At 42.2% G+C, this 16,689-nt stretch overlaps 3 protein-coding genes across 9 annotated transcripts; all 3 read right to left on the reverse strand.

Moving 5' to 3' along the window:
• Positions 1-235: 235 nt before the first annotated feature.
• Positions 236-12,521, reverse strand: LOC110489310 (acyl-protein thioesterase 2). Of its 4 annotated transcripts, none has more exons than XM_090228151.1 (10): positions 12,385-12,521; positions 9,181-9,273; positions 3,819-3,850; positions 3,036-3,101; positions 2,789-2,836; positions 2,194-2,264; positions 1,850-1,923; positions 1,565-1,666; positions 1,149-1,325; positions 236-1,015 (listed from the first exon to the last, which is right to left on the reverse strand). In XM_090228151.1, exons 2-10 carry the CDS (start codon positions 9,256-9,258, stop codon positions 965-967), a joined length of 699 nt encoding a protein of 232 aa, XP_090084277.1. In that variant the 5' UTR covers positions 9,259-9,273; positions 12,385-12,521; the 3' UTR covers positions 236-964. The 4 variants fall into 4 exon arrangements, with proteins under 4 accessions (XP_090084277.1, XP_021417699.3, XP_090084278.1 ...); XM_021562024.3 differs by lacking the exon at positions 12,385-12,521 and adding an exon at positions 11,432-11,537; XM_090228152.1 differs by lacking the exon at positions 12,385-12,521 and adding an exon at positions 11,432-11,521 and having other exon boundaries at positions 9,082-9,273.
• Positions 12,385-15,973, reverse strand: LOC149970282 (PITH domain-containing protein 1-like). 4 transcript variants are annotated; one of them, XM_090228156.1, is made up of 6 exons: positions 15,263-15,611; positions 13,780-13,823; positions 13,587-13,663; positions 13,299-13,369; positions 13,064-13,165; positions 12,424-12,558 (listed from the first exon to the last, which is right to left on the reverse strand). In XM_090228156.1, exons 1-3 carry the CDS (start codon positions 15,431-15,433, stop codon positions 13,642-13,644), a joined length of 237 nt encoding a protein of 78 aa, XP_090084282.1. In that variant the 5' UTR covers positions 15,434-15,611; the 3' UTR covers positions 12,424-12,558; positions 13,064-13,165; positions 13,299-13,369; positions 13,587-13,641. The 4 variants fall into 4 exon arrangements, with proteins under 4 accessions (XP_090084280.1, XP_090084279.1, XP_090084282.1 ...); XM_090228154.1 differs by lacking the exon at positions 13,299-13,369 and having other exon boundaries at positions 12,385-12,558; XM_090228155.1 differs by lacking the exon at positions 13,299-13,369 and having other exon boundaries at positions 13,583-13,663.
• LOC118946455 (PITH domain-containing protein 1) lies at positions 12,457-13,594 on the reverse strand. The gene is made up of 4 exons (XM_090228352.1): positions 13,587-13,594; positions 13,064-13,165; positions 12,769-12,877; positions 12,457-12,558 (listed from the first exon to the last, which is right to left on the reverse strand). Exons 1-4 carry the CDS (start codon positions 13,592-13,594, stop codon positions 12,457-12,459), a joined length of 321 nt encoding a protein of 106 aa, XP_090084478.1.
• Positions 15,974-16,689: the final 716 nt, after the last annotated feature.

Below are 16,689 nucleotides of genomic sequence, written 5' to 3' on the forward strand. Positions count from 1 at the left end.
ACCAATCTAGGTTTAGCTTTCATTTCTAGGATTTTTTTAAAGCCCTAAGCCATTTAAGGTTCATGTAATTCAACATTTTAATCTTTGTCAGTCAATACATTTTTATGAAATCCTCCCACTTCAGTTTTGTTATCATTCCCATTCATGTCAAACAAAATAAATCATAAAATGTACACTTTATCCACATCATCAATAGCCCTAAATTGCGGTAAAGAACAGAAGATGGCGGCAAAAGTAATGATCCATAGGTTTCCTTTATTTATTTATTTTAATAATAATGTCAGATATTTGAATCAGCACAAGTAGGGGCACCCAGGAGTAACAGGGGCATCCCATGGGTAGCTGGGGTGTGACCACAACCCCACCAGTGGCCGTGAACCCGTTGGGAACAGCATGCAGAGCAGCGTGGCACCAGAGTCACTCCAGACGGCACCAGTCACTCCAGACGGCACCAGGCCTCGGGGCCTGAGGACCAGAACCACAGGCTGCTGAACCTGAGCCAGGCTCTCTGACACCGGGTGGCATCTAGCAACAGGGCCACCTGCACACTAACTGCTTCACTGACACACACAGCATAGGAGGGAAACAGGAGTGGAGGTTGTGAAAGGAGGAGAGAGATTGAGAGAAAGAAAGAGGGGACAATGGCGGGTTGGATAAGAGAGAAAAGAATCCTAGGGGAATGTACTGTGCGAGTGTGTGATTCTCGCTCAAAAAGGTAAGACTTGTGTGTGCACTTCAGTGTGTTAACAAATGTGCGTTTATAAATGGTGTGTCCAGTATAATGTGCGTTGGTTGGATTTTTATGGAATGTATTGTGTGTATATGATGATGATATGTGAAAGTAAGTGTTACTGTGTATGTATGGGGAGGGAGGGGGCAGTGCTCATGGCTGTTTCCAGTGGGAGAATGGCAGGTCAGAGGTGAGAAGTCAGTGTTTAAGGGTCACAATGGGGTTGAGGTGAGGTCAGATTCGGGGCAACTGCTTCTCAATGAATTCCTTCACTGCTGCCATCTCCTGCAAAATCAAAATAAAGAGGCTTATAAGAAACCGAACACCATGAATACTTCCACACCGATACTCATAGAAAGATATTAACACATATAGAACATTGATACTCATGCATGTTACAACCAAAATCCCCTTTTACCTGAGGACAGGAGCTGTGCATGAGTCCCGGGTAGGTCCGGAAGGTGATTTTCTGAGGGTTGACGATGACCTTGAGCTTCTCGGCCGTCATGGCCCCAAACTGCACTGGGATCATGGGGTCCATCTCCCCATGACACTGCAGTATGGGCATGTCTCTGTTCCCACTGGCGCTCGCCGCCTAATGGGAACAACAGACCATTACATCCAAATAATACAAGCAAAAAGTGAAGACCAAGACCAGGTTCTAACACCAAATCACATATTCAGCTCATTCATATCTACACAGCAAAATCATCAAGACAAACAGAGAGTACATTTTCCAGTTTGGAATCCAGCCCAGTAATAAAAGAAACAGCTCTGTGGAATGTTCAGGGGCCCCGAGAGTACTGTACAAACAAGTAAGCTGTGTAGCTGTACCTGTGGGAAACTCTTGTGAAGCGGTAACCAGCAACTGAGAGCGACCACGCCCGCCAATTGCTGCTGACAGGTGAGAGCGGTATACAAGGACAGAGCCCCACCCTGGGAGAAATGGAACAATCGAGGGAAAGAGAGGTAGAATGGGTTTAGAGCTATAGAGATGTTCACATGGTTTACACAGTTTAAACAGCAATGTTGACAAAAAGAAATCACCGAGAATCAGGTACTCGAAAAAGAGGACTTCATTTGCACAACACCTCCATAGCGATTCACATTGACGCTTACCTGAGAGAACCCTCCAAGCAGCACACGATTGGCGGGTATCCCATTCTTTGCTTCATGGTCGATTATGGCCTTGACTGTGGAATAGAGTGAAAACGGAAATTGAACATCTACAGTACATAGTGGGGCTGATAATGTCTAATAATGAAGCATACTGTGCTTTAGCTAACATGGTTATGTGAATAGGGCTTGCTTGGTATGATACCTATATGCATCTACAATGCTATTAAATAAATAAATAAATAAATAAATAAATAAATAAATAAATAAATAAATAAATAAATAAATAATATATATATATATATATATATATATATATATTACTGGTGTCACACTGAATGACTTACTGTTCTCCGCTGCCCTCTTGATGCCAGCCTCGTCCTCTGGAGAATCTGGGCTGAGACCCATCAGGTCAAACCTACAGATCCATGGTCAGTCGATTTAATACGCATCTCATACAGTGACCTCCAAAAGTATTGGCACAGTGAAATGTTTTGTTGTTTTGGCTCTGTACTCAAGCACTTTGGATTTGAAATGATTCAATGTCAATGAGGTTAAAGTGCAGACTGTCAGCTTTAAATGTGTTTTTTTTTCATCCATATCGGATGAACCGCTTAGAAATTACAGCACTTTTTGTATATTTTAAGAGATTAAAGCTGACAGTCTGCACTTTAACCTCAATCATTGTATTATTTCAAATCCAAAATGCTGGAGTACAGAGCCAAAACAACAAAAAATATATGTCACTGTCCCAATACTTTTGGAGCTCACTGTATATCTTATGTGCCCCTGGTATCCTGGTAGTGTGTGTGTGAATCCGTCTTTGAAGGAAATCCTTGTTCAACAAATCTTACCAAAAGGAAATATTTTCCCACTGAAGTGTAGGTTAGAGTCAATTGGCCAATGACATATTTTTCAGATCAGGGCAAACATATGACTCACCATGAGGGCATGGTCATCTTCATATTGAGAGTGACGGGGATTCTGGGCCTGCGGACAAACAAGTGAGTCAATGTAAGTACACATGGGTGGAGGAATACAAAGTGGTTGTATAGAAAGATCAGAGATGAGACACTACCAAATATAAGACTCAACTCTCTTATTACAGCCTACTCTGGAAATTGAGACAGAGGCACTTAAGCAGAGAAATAAACTTGTCAGAAAATGACAGATAATCATACAGACTTACGCGTGGGGGCAGATATACTTTACATGTGGCAGTCGGATAGCCGTCATGGCATCTGCCCAGCCATGCCTGACAACAGGAAGAAAAAGAGCAAATCAGAGAGAGAACGTTGTACTCTTTACAGATTAGGCTATAAGACAGAACGATTTATACAGAGTATAAAAGGTGCCCGCATACTAGGTTCGGTTTCCTCATAGCAGAACTTGGCTAGGCAAAGTGAATGTCTGTGCCTCTCATACTCCCTTAAAAGACTATCGTTTTTTTTTTTTTTAAATAAGCCATTTTTACCGTTTGTCCCTCTTGAGACGCCGTAGCAACAACATAGTCAGTATACACCATGACCGTATATATGAAGGTGCACACTTGCTCAAAATAGTCTGAATTAATCTAACTGTAATAAATTATCTTGATTTTCACGTTTTTGCAGAGGAAGTCTTAGTCGCGCAATTTTACATCTAACTAAGATGTTTGGTGCAGTATTTCTCAAGTGAAAACATTTGCATGAAAACTAGTCGTCTGTCGTTGAATGACAAGCAACACTTTAATTGAAGAATCCCGTCCATAGTACCTAATCCTACTAGGAGTAGTACGGTTGATCAATCACTGACAAAGGGGCGCAGACTTCGGCTACCGAACTTCGACTTGCCTCAAGAAAAAAAGAAAAAAACGTGTGCATGAACAGCCGGAAAAAAACCTGCCGAACACCAAAACGCCTCAAAATGTTGTAAAAATATATGCAAAATGTTGGCTGGGAAGCATGCAACAGAATTCAAACAGAAAACTCACCCTGAGTCACCCAAACCATGAAGGAAGATCACCTGTGGTAGAGTTGGGGAGATTGTAAAATGGTCAATGGTGCATTACGAACCACAAAGAACACCAATGGCTACTGCACTGTATTTGCATATGAACACCATGTACAAGTGAATCAGGCCAAACAACAACAAAGGGCAAATTCCTACTCAGTTGATATTACTGCTTGCCAACGCTAAATAATAATATTTAATCAGAGGCAGCATAAAATAAAGAAAATGAATTTGGCGAGCCAGATAGAATGTAAGAATGTGTTTTTTTTATTTTTATTTTAAAATGAATTTTAATTCTGTAAAAATCAAATATGAGCATTCACAAGTGAATTAAATCAAGTTGGTTTTGACCTTACAAGTGCTTACAGACCCAAATAACTGGTGTAATCAGTTTGTTATGCCTTCAAGCTGCAATATTTTAACATAGCACAGTTCTGATAGGGCTGTGCAACCATACCAAATAATTTCCCACAGGGCACAGACGGCAGTTCAACGTTTTTATGTTATTTACATTTGGTTGAATTGTTAACTAACGTCAAATCAAATTTTATTTGTCACATACACATGGTTCACAGATGTTAATGCGAGTGTAGCGAAATGCTAGTGCTTCTAGTTCCGACCATGCAGTAATATCGAACAAGTAATCTAACCTAACAATTTCATAACCACTACCTTATACACACACAAGTGTAAAGGAATGAATAAGAATATGTACATAAAAATATATGAATGAGCGAAGGCCGAACAGCATAGGCAAGATGCAGTAGATAGTAGAGTACAGTAAATACATATGAGATGAGTAGTGTACATTATATAAAGTGGCATTGTTTAAAGTGGCTAGTGATGTAATTGATGTAATAAATGTTTCATTATTAAAGTGGCTAGAGATTTGAGTCAGTATGTTGGCAGCAGCCACTTAATGTTAGTGATGGCTGTTTAACAGTCTGAGATAGAAGCTGGCTTTGAGATAGAAGCTGTTTTTCAGTCATATGTTCTCATGTTCTGAGCAAGTAACTTAAACGTTAGCTTTCTTACATAGCACATTTTGCACTTTTACTTTCTTTGCCAAAACTTTGTTTTTGCATTATTTAAACCAAATTGAACATGTTTCATTATTTTTATTTTACTAGGCAAGTCAGTTAAGAACAAATTCTTATTTTCAATGACTGCCTGTTCAGGGGCAGAACGACAGATTTGTACCATGTCAGCTCGGGGATTTGAACTTGCAACCTTCCGGTTACTAGTCCAAAGCTCTAACCAGTAGGCTACCCTGCCGCCCCAATTTACTGGAGATTTTATTGATGTATTATATTAACTTAAAATAAGTGTTCATTCAGTATTGTTGTAATTGTCATTATTACAAATAAAAAATGTAATTATATAAAAACTTTTTTTTTTTATAAAAATGTTAAAAATATATTTAAAAATAATAATAATAATAAAAAATCATTTTTAAAATTAAAAATCGTCCGATTAATCGCTATCAGCTTTTTTGGTCCTCCAATAAATCGGTATCGGCGTTGAAAAATCATAATCGGTCGACCTCTAATCTGTACTGACCTCGCCTTCTGGATGATAGCGAGGTGAACAGACAGTGGCTCGGGTGGTTGTTGTCCTTGATCTTTTTGGCCTTCCTGTGACATCGGGTGGTGTAGGTGTCCTGGAGGGTAGGTAGTTTGCCCCCGGTGATGCGTTGTGCAGACTTAACTACCCTCTGGAGAGCCTTACTGTTGTGGGTGGAGCAGTTGCCGTACAAGGTGGTGATACACAATCGAGAGCATCCTGTCAGGCTGTATCTGTAAAAGTGTGTGAGTGTTTTTGGTGACAAGTCGAATTTCTTCAGCCTCCTGAGGTTGAAGAGGCGCCCTTCACCACACTGTCTGTGTGGGTGGACCATTTCAGTTAGTCCGTGATGTGTACGCTGAGGAATTTAAAACTTTACACCTTCTCCACTACTGTCCCATCGATGTGGATAGGGGGCTGCTCCCTCTGCTGTTTCCTGAAGTCCACGATCATCTCCTTTGTTTTAATGACATTGAGTGTGAGGTTATTTTCCTGACACCACACTCCGAGGGCCCTCATCTCCACCATGTAGGCCGTCTCGTCGTTGTTGGTAATCAAGCCTACCACTGTGGTGTTGTCTGCAAACTTGATGATTGAGTTGTAGGCGTGCATGGCCACGCAGTCATGGGTGAACAGGGAGTACAGGAGAGGGCTGAGAACGCACCCTTGTGGGGCCCCAGTGTTGAGGATCAGCGGGGTGGAGATGTTACCTACCCTCACCACCTGGGGGCGGCCCGTCAGGAAGTCCAGGACCCAGTCGCACAGGACAGTGTCAAGACCTAGGGTCTCAAGCTTAATGACGAGTTTGGAGGGTACTATGGTGTTAAATGCTGAGCTGTAGTCGATGAACAGCATTCTTACATAGGTATTCCTCTTGTCCAGATGGGTTATGGCAGTGTGCAGTGTGATTGCGTCATCTGTGGACCTATTGGGGCGGTAAGCAATTTGGAGTGGGTCTAGGGTGTCAGGTAGGGTGGAGGTGATATGGTCCTTGACTAGTCTCTCAAAGCACTTCATGATGACGGAAGTGAGTGCTAGTCATTTAGCTCAGTTACCTTCGCTTTCTTGGTAACAGGAACAATGGTGGCCCTCTTGAAGCATGTGGGAACAGCAGACCGTGATAAGGATTGATTGAATATGTCTGTAAACACACCAGCCAGCTGGTCTGCGCATGCTCTGAGGATGCGGCTAGGGATGCCGTCTGGGCCAGCAGCCTTGCGAGGGTTAACACGTTTAAATGTTTTACTCACGTTGGCAGTGAAGGAGAGCCCGCAGGTTTTGGGCCGTGTCAGTGGCACTGTGTTGTCCTCAAAGCGAGCAAAGTAGTTTAGTTTGTCTGGGAGCAACACATCGTGGTCCGCAACGGGGCTGGTTTTCCTTTTGTAGTCCGTGATTGACTGTAGACCCTGCCACATACCTCTCGTGTCTGAGCCGTGGAATTGCGACTCTACTTTGTCTCTATACTGACACTTAGCTTGTTTGATTGCCTTGTGGAGGAAATAGCTACACTGTTTGTATTCGGTCACATTGCCCTGATTAAAAGCAGTGGTTCGCACTTTCAGTTTTGCGCGAATGCTGCCATCAATCCACGGTTTCTGGTTGGGGAATGTTTTAATAGATGCTGTGGGTACAACATCACCGATAAACTTGCTAATAAACTCGCTCACCGAATCAGCGTATTCATCAATGTTATTGTCCGACGCTATACGGAACATATCCCAGTGCAAGTGATCGAAGCAATCTTGAAGCGTGGAATCCGATTGGTTGGACCAGCGTTGAACAGACCTGAGCACGGACGCTTCCTGTTTTAGTTTCGGTCTATAAGCTGGGAGCAACAAAATGGAGTTCTGGTCAGATTTTCCGAAACGAGGGCGGAAGAGGGCTTTATATGTGTCGCGGAAGTTAGAATAACAATGATCCAGGGTTTTGCCAGCCCGGGTCGCGCATTCAATATGCTGATAAAATTTGGGGAGCCCTGTTTTCAGATTAGCCTTGTTAAAATCCCCAGCTACAATAAATGCATCCTCAGGATATGTGGTTTCCAGTTTACATAGAGTCAAATGAAGTTCTTTCAGGGCCATCGATGTGTCTGATTGGGGAGGGATATACACGACTGTGATTATGATCGAAGAGAATTCTCTTGGTAGATAATGCGGTCGGCATTTCATTGTAAGGAATTCTAGGTCAGGTGAACAAAAGGACTTGAGTTCCTGTATGTTGTTATGATCACACCACGTCTCGTTAATAATAAGGCATACACCCCCGCCCTTCTTACCAGAGAGATGATTGTTTCTGTCGGCGCGATGCGTGAAGAAGCCAGGTGGCTGTACCAACTCTGATAACGTATCCCGAGTGATCCATGTTTCCGTGAAACAAAGAACGTTAGTCTCTGATGTCTCTCTGGAAGGCAACCCTTGCTCGGATTTCATCTATTTTGTTGTCAAGAGACTGGACATTGGAGAGTAGTACACTCGGGAGCGGTGCACGATGTGCCAGTCTACGGAGCCTGACCAGAAGACCGCTCTGTCTGCCCCTTCTGCGGTGCCGTTGTTTTGGGTCGCCGGCTGGGATCCGATCCATTTTCCTGGGGTGGTAAACCAAACAGAGGATCCGGTTCGGAAAAGTCTTATTCCTGGTCGTAACGTTGGTGAGTTGACATTGCTCTTATATCCAATAGTTCCTCCTGGCTGTTTGTAATAAAACCTCATATTTCCTGGGGAAACAATGTAAGAAATAACACAAAACAAAATACTGCATAGTTTCCTAGGAACGCGAAGCGAGGCGGCCATCTGTCGGCGCCGGAAGTACAATGTGAAATCAACAACAAAAAATAACCATGTCATTGGATTTGGGTTAAAAGTTGGGTGAAAAAAGGATTAAATTCCCTTACGTTGAGGACTTTTTGCAAATCCAATCAACTTTCCACATTGATTCAACGTCACCACATTGATTCTTTTTTTTGAAATCACATGGAATAAAACGTTGATTTAAGCACTTTTTGCCCAGTGGGTTCACAGTAGGGCTGGGACGATACCAGTATCACAATACTTGTTGCTGTAAACTAGGGCCGGGACGATACCAGCATCACGATACTTGTTGCTGTAAACTAGGGCCGGGACGATACCAGTATCACGATACTTGTTGCTGTAAACTAGGGCCGGGACGATACCAGTATCACGATACTTGTTGCTGTAAACTAGGGCCGGGACGATACCAGTATCACGATACTTGTTGCTGTAAACTAGGGCCGGGACGATACCAGTATCACGATACTTGTTGCTGTAAACTAGGGCCGGGTTGATACCAGTATCACGATACTTGTTGCTGTAAACTAGGGCTGGGACGATACTAGTATTGCAGTATTTTTTCCATGGCAAAAATTTTAAACCAAAGTCTTTAGTCCTTTAAAAACCCGCTGTAGGTAAAATAGTGTTCTTTGAATTGGAAAACAAATAAATACTTGTCAGTATCTTGGCAAGTAAACAAAATACGAAGCAGATTTAACTTCTTTAGGAAAAAGTCCTAATTTTAGAGAAACATCATTGTCATCATTTATTTATTTTCCAATTCAAAGAACCCAATATTTTACCTACAGCAGGTTTTTAAAGAACTAAAGACTTGTTTAAAATTTTCGTCCCAGCCCTAGTTTACAGTGCCTCTGAAGTACAAATTAGGTTTACCAAGGCAACTCTTCCACTTCCTTTGATACTTTGCAACAAGTGGGCAAATTTGCTGATGGATGCCATAAGTTACAGTATGGTGTTGGTGTGGTCTCTCACCGCAGCGGTCTCCTTCTCTGTCCCAGACACCGTCACAGCCTCGGCAAGCAGCGGCAGAGACATGTTGTTGCCACACATACACTGTAAGGGGTGCTAGAGAGAGGACGGGGGGGGGGGGGGGGGGGGGGAAGGGCATATCAATGACGTTGGCTGGTTATCAACGCAGCTATTCAGCATAGGGACAGACATGATGACAAAAGAACTGAACATCCCACAGATTATGGCTGCTTTGAACCAAAGAGACAGGCTGAATACTGAGAAGAATCTCTTCAGTCAGCAAGTTTTGAAACTCAACTAAATGTACTCCTAACTGTATTTATGTAATTAACCAAGATGCCAATAGGCTAGGACTGATGCCACTGCCTATCCACTGATAATGGATATTGGCTAGCTAGAGCATATTGTTTTCAAAGTCAACTTTTAATACCCTCAAAGTCAGGTTGAGTGACATATGACAACCAAAAGATGAGGCGAGCAAGAGAAAGAAACAATGGGGGGAGAAAATAAAAGGAAACGTAAGGAGGTTTAATATTAGGGAGATCATACACCGAGTTAGTTACAATTCCACCCACCTAATGACCGGCAGTTAGTGAAAGCAAAGGGAGAGACAGAAAAGAGCCAAATCAGGGGAATGATAATGACAGGCTCAATAGGGAGAAAGAACAGGGCCGTGCATCACACATCACAATAACTTTCTGAACTGCAGTGACACGCATGCTCATTGTGCCTTTGCCTCATTTCCTTGCGACGTGTCAGCTATTGCACGCGTTAATAGACCAAACTATACGATTCCCCCAGGCAGGTAGGCCTACAGCATTTGGTCCATTGCTATCCAGGATCCTTGGGACATCCATACCAAATTGAAGTTGACATTTAAAATGGTTAAGGTTAGGTATAAGTTATGGTTACGGTAGGGACGTACCAAGGACCCCAGATTGCATTAACCAGAGATTTGCTTCAGAACAGGCCTATCAGAGAGCACTTGGATAGTAGCATCAATGACACAGAGGAGGCTTTGTTCCAGCATGCCAATGTAGTCCTTTGACTTTATACCACCACTTAATGTTAGGCAGACTATAATTGTGTTTGCAAGGCAAACATTCTCAGTCCCTTCAGAGATAACAGAAAGACCACAAAAAGCTAATTGGGTGGAAATACACTGATTTCAGTCACACCTCTCTCCCTCTGCGCAAGGCTTCTGCTTGTGATACAAACAATGCCGTCCATGCACGGCTACAACATCACGAGTTCCCATCTGACTTGCATTAAACTGTCTAGGACAAACTAAACGTTGACTGGTTCCGTGGTTGGCGTAAGAAAATGTCCCGCCTTGGCTCTTTATTCACTTGCATTTACAGCAGCTAATGGCTCGATTTCCTCAGTAGTCAAGAGCAATAATTATTGGGATAAAGGCCCTGTAAGGTAAACCCGGTGCATAAATTCTATCCACCTGGCAAGCATCAAGTCATATGCGGCAGTCAGTATAGCAGTCTTTCACCAGCAACACATGGGTGTATTCATTCCGACGATTATGTTGCAAAACGGTTCTTAAACGGAACAGGGAGGGACCTACCTGAATTTTTCCAATAGAAAATCTAGCTGTAGTTGCAAAACGGAACTGTTTGGACTAATGATTACACCCCCTAATTTTAAAAGCCAGCTTGGTTATGCAGGCTAGCTAGTTGGTGTGGCTACTTGCAACATAAGTCAGTTCTTTTTACATGACTTTATTTCGAAAATTTGAGGTAGACGTGTGGCTATACATAGACAACCTGCGATTCAGGTTACGGATATTTTGTTCATTAGTTAGCTAAAGGAAAGGAAGGGGGTGGGGATGAAGAAACAATGGGGCTGAGAAGCAGCTTAGCTCACTAACCCAGTCGTTGAGCGACCCGTTGGGAGAATTCGGGAGAGGATTAGTGCAAAGCCACTAGCTAGATTGTTTCAAACACGGAAAAGCTAGTTAGCTACATCCAAGTAGCCAGTTTAATCCCGTTTAGCGGGCTATAAATCCGCACAATGACTAGTTTAGAAAGATAACCACACAGCAGCAATCTGTATCGTCTCAGTACACTGCCATTCGAGCTTGGTTCGATTGACATGTGGCCTAAATTCGACCAGGTATTTGAATACATCATTTTTCCATGCCCTTGAACCCCAGTGGTAACCGAAGGCCCATGTGGATTCGGTACGGACGGGGTAAATGATTATTGTAAAACCGCGGCCCGCTAATACAAATTCATACACTCACCAATTGCTGTCCAAGAATATCAACAGAACTTCCGCTACTGGTGTGGAGGGCGGGGATTCTTCGACGTGATGTCATGATGACGTACAAACCCTTTCTCGAGCTCGCGCTTACCGTACACCCCTCCATCAATCGATAGGCAGTATATTCTAGTCCAATTTACACTAAACAAATAAATTATACCAAATGCAAAGAGCATATTTTTACACAAATAACAAAACTGCCTTTTATTAATCCAAAATCTACATTTCAATTAAATTCTATACTAATTAAAAAATATATTATGTAACGCATCTTTATTCTTCAAATAATTACATTACACACAACAGCTGAGGACATTTTCTATTTCTCAGCCTACGCATACAGCAAATTCCCAACCCCAATATGTCGCACCAAGCCATCACATTCAGCCACTGGCGGTCATAGACCGCAATGTGACACCACATTAATAATGCAATGAAATCATGAGTTAAATAGCTTTTGTGTTTGGTGGGTGTCAAAGAAAGCTGTGTGGTATAGTAAGCAACTCACCCCTAAAGTAAGTGTGTGTATATGAGTCTAATCAAATGAAAACCTTATGCTGATCTACTTTGGTTGTGTCAAAATGTCTACATAGTCACATTATTGCCATGCCATTCAGAGCTTGGATGAAAGAATGTGAGTGAGCTCCCACTGCAGGGGACTTGAGTCATTCCAGTTTTGCTGAGACAAGTTGTCATATTACAACAAACCACTAGGTGGCAGACAGCGACCAGATATAGTTTTAGATAAAAGCACCGTGATGCTTTATCACAGGGTTACCAGCAACTGACATTAAATGTATTCATTTACCAAACGAAAAAGTACTTCTTTCAGCCTCCACTCGGTGGTACAATAAGTGTAACTGAGAAAATCCAGATTAGACACTTATGTTCAGTATTAGGCATACCTGACCTCCAATGAGAAAGTTCACCCACCAGGCCTAAGTATCCATCACACTTCCTTTTGACCCATCTCCGTCAATGCAACTATCCCACCCCTCCTTTCTCTCAGGAGATTACATTTGTTTGTGGGATGATGCTGTCGACTTTATGGTCTGCGGGGTTAGCGGACACCTCGTAGTTGCAGATGGTCAGTTCATGTCTATGAGCCTGGGAGGAAGAAAACAGATGAGACAGAGGTGAGGTGTTTTGCCATTTAAAAAAATGGACAACATATAACAGTCAAAGTAAAGCCTGATACAAAAGTGAAACAATTCTGGAAATCCTTAGAGCAATAAGAAAAATAAACTCAGCTGAGGCATACACTGTCTGAGCTGTATAAGATCATTTACTGAACGTTGGTCTCATGTTTGTTCTCACCTGGGAGTACTCCCCTCTCAGCCCAATGTAGTAGACCCGTGTGTACTCTGTCCCAAAGTTCCGTGATATGTGAACTGACAAGTGATTAACGTTGGAAAAACGCGCAACTCTGGAAAGAATGTCAATTTAGGATTGATTCGTTTGGTGTGTTTTAGGTTTGGTGGGTACTTAGGCATAATGGTTTTGCTATTTTGTCTCAGAAATAGTCTATGGGTGAGCAATGACCATAAACCCCATTGCTTTCTTGGAAAACAATACTACTTTTAGTGTGTTTGCGCACTTCTGTTGCTCTTACCTAGTTAGGTATTCCAGCTGAGCCAGTGGATCTCTATTGAGACGGAAGACTTCCTCAGGTTCTCTGCATGTGTCAAAGGACATGTGGGTTATGTTCTTGTATCTACAGGGAGAATGCAACAACACATAGTTATCAAAACCACACACGCTGACAATAAATAAAATGCAATTCCATGCCGATGTAGCAGAAGCTGTCTTGATCTCACGGTGTGAAGAATGAGTCAAATGTCACTCACGGAGCAATAAGCTAACTACAATACTTGCTCTTTCAGTTTGCACAGCGGTCTCAGAGCTGGGGGTGAATTCACTATGAACCAAACAAAAGCAAACAGAAGCAAACAGAATTAAACAGGGATGGACCTACCGGAATATGTCCAATAGAAACTAGTTGTAAAACATTTCCCGTTGTAACCCCTTTTGCACAAATTAATACACACCTGTTGACTTGTTGTGAGTAATAACCACCAAATCTCAAAGAGTTGATACATGCTACACTGGCTCAAGGTGAAACAGTACTCACTCACAGTCTCATTTCAGCAGGATGCGATTCACCGTCTTCACCGGCGATGACGATCCCTTTCAGCTTGACCCTTCGGTGAACCTGAGAAAAATATGATTTGTGAAAAATAACAAACATAATATGATGAAACAGGTTTAAAGTTAAAATGACAGAATAAGAAAGGGTGAAAAGGGGGTTGAAGGGGGGGGGGGTCTTACGGGATGTTGAACAGGAGCTCTTCATCAGCATCACTCTCAACAAACTGCAGAAGATGGAGACCGTTTCAAGATAATTAATTCAAGATAATTAATTCAAGATAATTCCAACTGCTCTTAAATGCAAATAAAACTAAATGCATGCTATTCAACCAATCATTGCCCGCACATCACTACTCTGGACGGTTCTGACTTCGAATACATGGATAACTACAAATACCTAGGTGTCTGGCTAGACTGTAAACTCTCCTTCCAGACTCACATTAAGCATCTCCAATCAAAAATTAAATCTAGAATCGGCTTCCTATTTCGCAACAAAGCTTCCTTCACTTATGCTGCCAAACATACCCTCGTAAAACTGACCATCCTACCGATCCTTGACTTCGGCGATGTCTATAAAATAGCCTCAAACACTCTACTCAACAAACTGGATGTAGTCTATCACAATGCCATCCGTTTTGTCACCAAAGCCCCATATACTACCCACCACTGCAACCTGTACGCTCTCGTTGGCTGGCCCTCGCTTCATTCTCGTCGCCAAACCCACTGGCTACAGGTTATCTACAAGTCTCTGCTAGGTAAAGCCCCGCCCTATCTCAACTCGCTGGTCACCATAGCAGCACCCACCCGTAGCACACGCTCCAGAAGGAATATCTCACTGGTCACCTCCAAAGCCAATTCCTCCTTTGGTCGCCTTTCCTTCCAGTTCTCTGCTGCCACTGACTGGAACGAACTGCAAAAATCACTGAAGCTGGAGATTCCCATCTCCCTCACTAGCTTTAAGAACCAGCTGTCAGAGCAGCTCACAGATCACTGCACCTGTTCATAGCAAATCTGTATACAGCCTATCTACCTCATTCCCATACTGTATTTATTTATTTTACTCCTTTTGCACCACAATATCCCTACTTGCACATCCATCTTTTGCACATCTACCATTCCAGTGTTTAATTGCCATATTGTAATTACTTCGCCACCATGGCCTATTTATTGCCTTAACTTCCTTATGTGCACTCACTGTATATAGGCTTTTTTTCCTACTGTATTATTGACTGCATGTTTTGTTCATTCCATGTGTAACTCTGTATTGTTGTATGTGTCGAACTGCTACGCTTTATTTTGGCCAGGTCGCAGTTGCAAATGAGAACTTGTTCTCAACTAGCTTACCTGGTTAAATAAAGGTGAAATAAAAAATAAATATAAAAAAATTAATTCATTAGTATCACATAACAGTTATGATAAAGTTAACCAACAGTGAGTGAGTGACCCTTCATCACATTCAGGCTCATTGACACTAAAATATTCCACCACCTGTGTACATATTTCGTTCAGTGTACAAAATGAGTAAACATGGGTGTTAATTTTTTCAATGTTTGATTTAACGCAGAACCACGTAATTTTAGTGGGGGGGGTTCATTGATTCTACACCAAAATGGTTCATTTAAGATGATGTTACGTTATACGTTTAATGAGTTGATAACATTACCTTCTCCCCGTCTGTCCGTTGATCCCATGGTTTAAATACGAGTTTCCCATCGCCTTCTCTTGCTTCGTTGAGGCACTGCAGTTTCTCGACGTCAATGCGCTGATAAAGTGCATACTCCAGGTCCCGTTCCGCTGGCTCGTGCTCGTCTTCACAGCAGCGGTGACCAGACATCGCGGGTACTAACTATATATCGCACTTTAGGGAAATGTAAGTCCTAGCTAGTGATGATACGGGCTGTCTAACTAGCTAAGTTATTTGTTTCAGACTGACTTGACTGGTTTCACTTTTCCACAACATTCAGGAGAGGAAACATTTTAAAATGACACTTACGTTAATAGCCAATCAAGATGGACGTACAGACGCACAACGCCAAAGTGCTCTGATTGGCCTGGCCAACACCAATGAACAAGCACAAGGTTTCACTAGATTTTTGACCAATGAGTTATAAATCATGTATATATACACTAGGATTACTAATTGATTGGGGACGCCGTGTTGAAGCCACTGTGCCTCCATTTTGGCACTACCCCAACATTGTAAAACATCGTTTGGAAGCTATTGAAATGCATTTATTAATGTAAATCTACATTCCTTTTTGCGACGTTTATTCTATTAGACACCTTAATGCAGGGGTTTCAAACTCATTCCATGGAGGGCCAAGTGTATGCTGGTTTTCGTTATTTCCCGTCAGTTTTGTGTCGAATTAAGACCTAGACAACCAGGTGAGGAGAGTTCCTACTCCCCTCAATCAAGTACAAGGAAGCAGCGAAAATCCGCAGACACTTGGCCCGCCATGGAGTTTGACACGTGCCTTAATGCATACTTGAAATTATACTAGGTGAGTAAACATAACAAAATATAACATTCTTTAAAGTATAACTTTTAGAGATCACTAATGTTACCGTCCCCACTGCAACAAAACATTTAATTGAAATACCGTAGAATTCCATTAATTCCTGTGGAGAACTGCCCCTACTGGCTTGGCTTCAAAGCCTCTCAATAGCCAATACATAGCATCTGCAAACCAGGGTTTGTATACATAATTGCTTTATGCAGTCAGATTGCACCGCCACAAAGTCAAAATTGGCTACAGAAATGAGCTTTTTGGTCTTGATTTAAGGTCAGGGTTAGGCATAAGGTTGGCAGTGTGGTTAAAGTTCAGTTTAAAATCTAAATTTAAAGATAAATTGTAAAAATGGGCAGGGTTTATGACTTTGTAGGTATACAAAGTAGTGGCAACCCAAGCACACACACACATGCAAAATCAATAACTGAGCTTAGATCAGTGTCTAGTGGAAAGCTACTCCCATTTGTTTTGCACCCAACATCCATTGCACATTTCTGCATTTCTGTCATTATTACAGTGATACAATATAAAGCTTAACAATGACATTCTCTGTTCTCAGTGTGGGGCATACAGAATATAC

This window comes from Oncorhynchus mykiss, chromosome 30 (genome assembly GCF_057628025.1).
Source record: "Oncorhynchus mykiss isolate SJ-2025 chromosome 30, ASM5762802v1, whole genome shotgun sequence".
Classification (NCBI taxonomy): domain Eukaryota; kingdom Metazoa; phylum Chordata; class Actinopteri; order Salmoniformes; family Salmonidae; genus Oncorhynchus; species Oncorhynchus mykiss.

Bases quoted from the DNA above. Each gene is read 5' to 3' on its own strand.
- LOC118946455 (XM_090228352.1), bottom strand. The intron at 12,878-13,063 runs GTAAGAGCAACA...CATTCTTTCCAG, and splicing joins CAGCTGGAATACCTAACTAG to AGTTGCGCGTTTTTCCAACG. The intron at 12,559-12,768 runs GTGAGAACAAAC...TCTTCCTCCCAG, and splicing joins TGAGAGGGGAGTACTCCCAG to GCTCATAGACATGAACTGAC.
- LOC149970282 (XM_090228153.1), bottom strand. From the start codon at position 15,433: ATGTCTGGTCACCGCTGCTGTGAAGACGAGCACGAGCCAGCGGAACGG. The intron at 13,824-15,262 runs GTAATGTTATCA...CATCTTCTGCAG, and splicing joins AACGGACAGACGGGGAGAAG to TTTGTTGAGAGTGATGCTGA. The intron at 13,664-13,779 runs GTAAGACCCCCC...TATTTTTCTCAG, and splicing joins GAGCTCCTGTTCAACATCCC to GTTCACCGAAGGGTCAAGCT.
- LOC110489310 (XM_021562024.3), bottom strand. From the start codon at position 11,506: ATGACATCACGTCGAAGAATCCCCGCCCTCCACACCAGTAGCGGAAGT. The intron at 1,667-1,849 runs GTAAGCGTCAAT...CATTTCTCCCAG, and splicing joins TGCTTGGAGGGTTCTCTCAG to GGTGGGGCTCTGTCCTTGTA. The intron at 1,326-1,564 runs GTACAGCTACAC...TGTTCCCATTAG, and splicing joins TTCACAAGAGTTTCCCACAG to GCGGCGAGCGCCAGTGGGAA.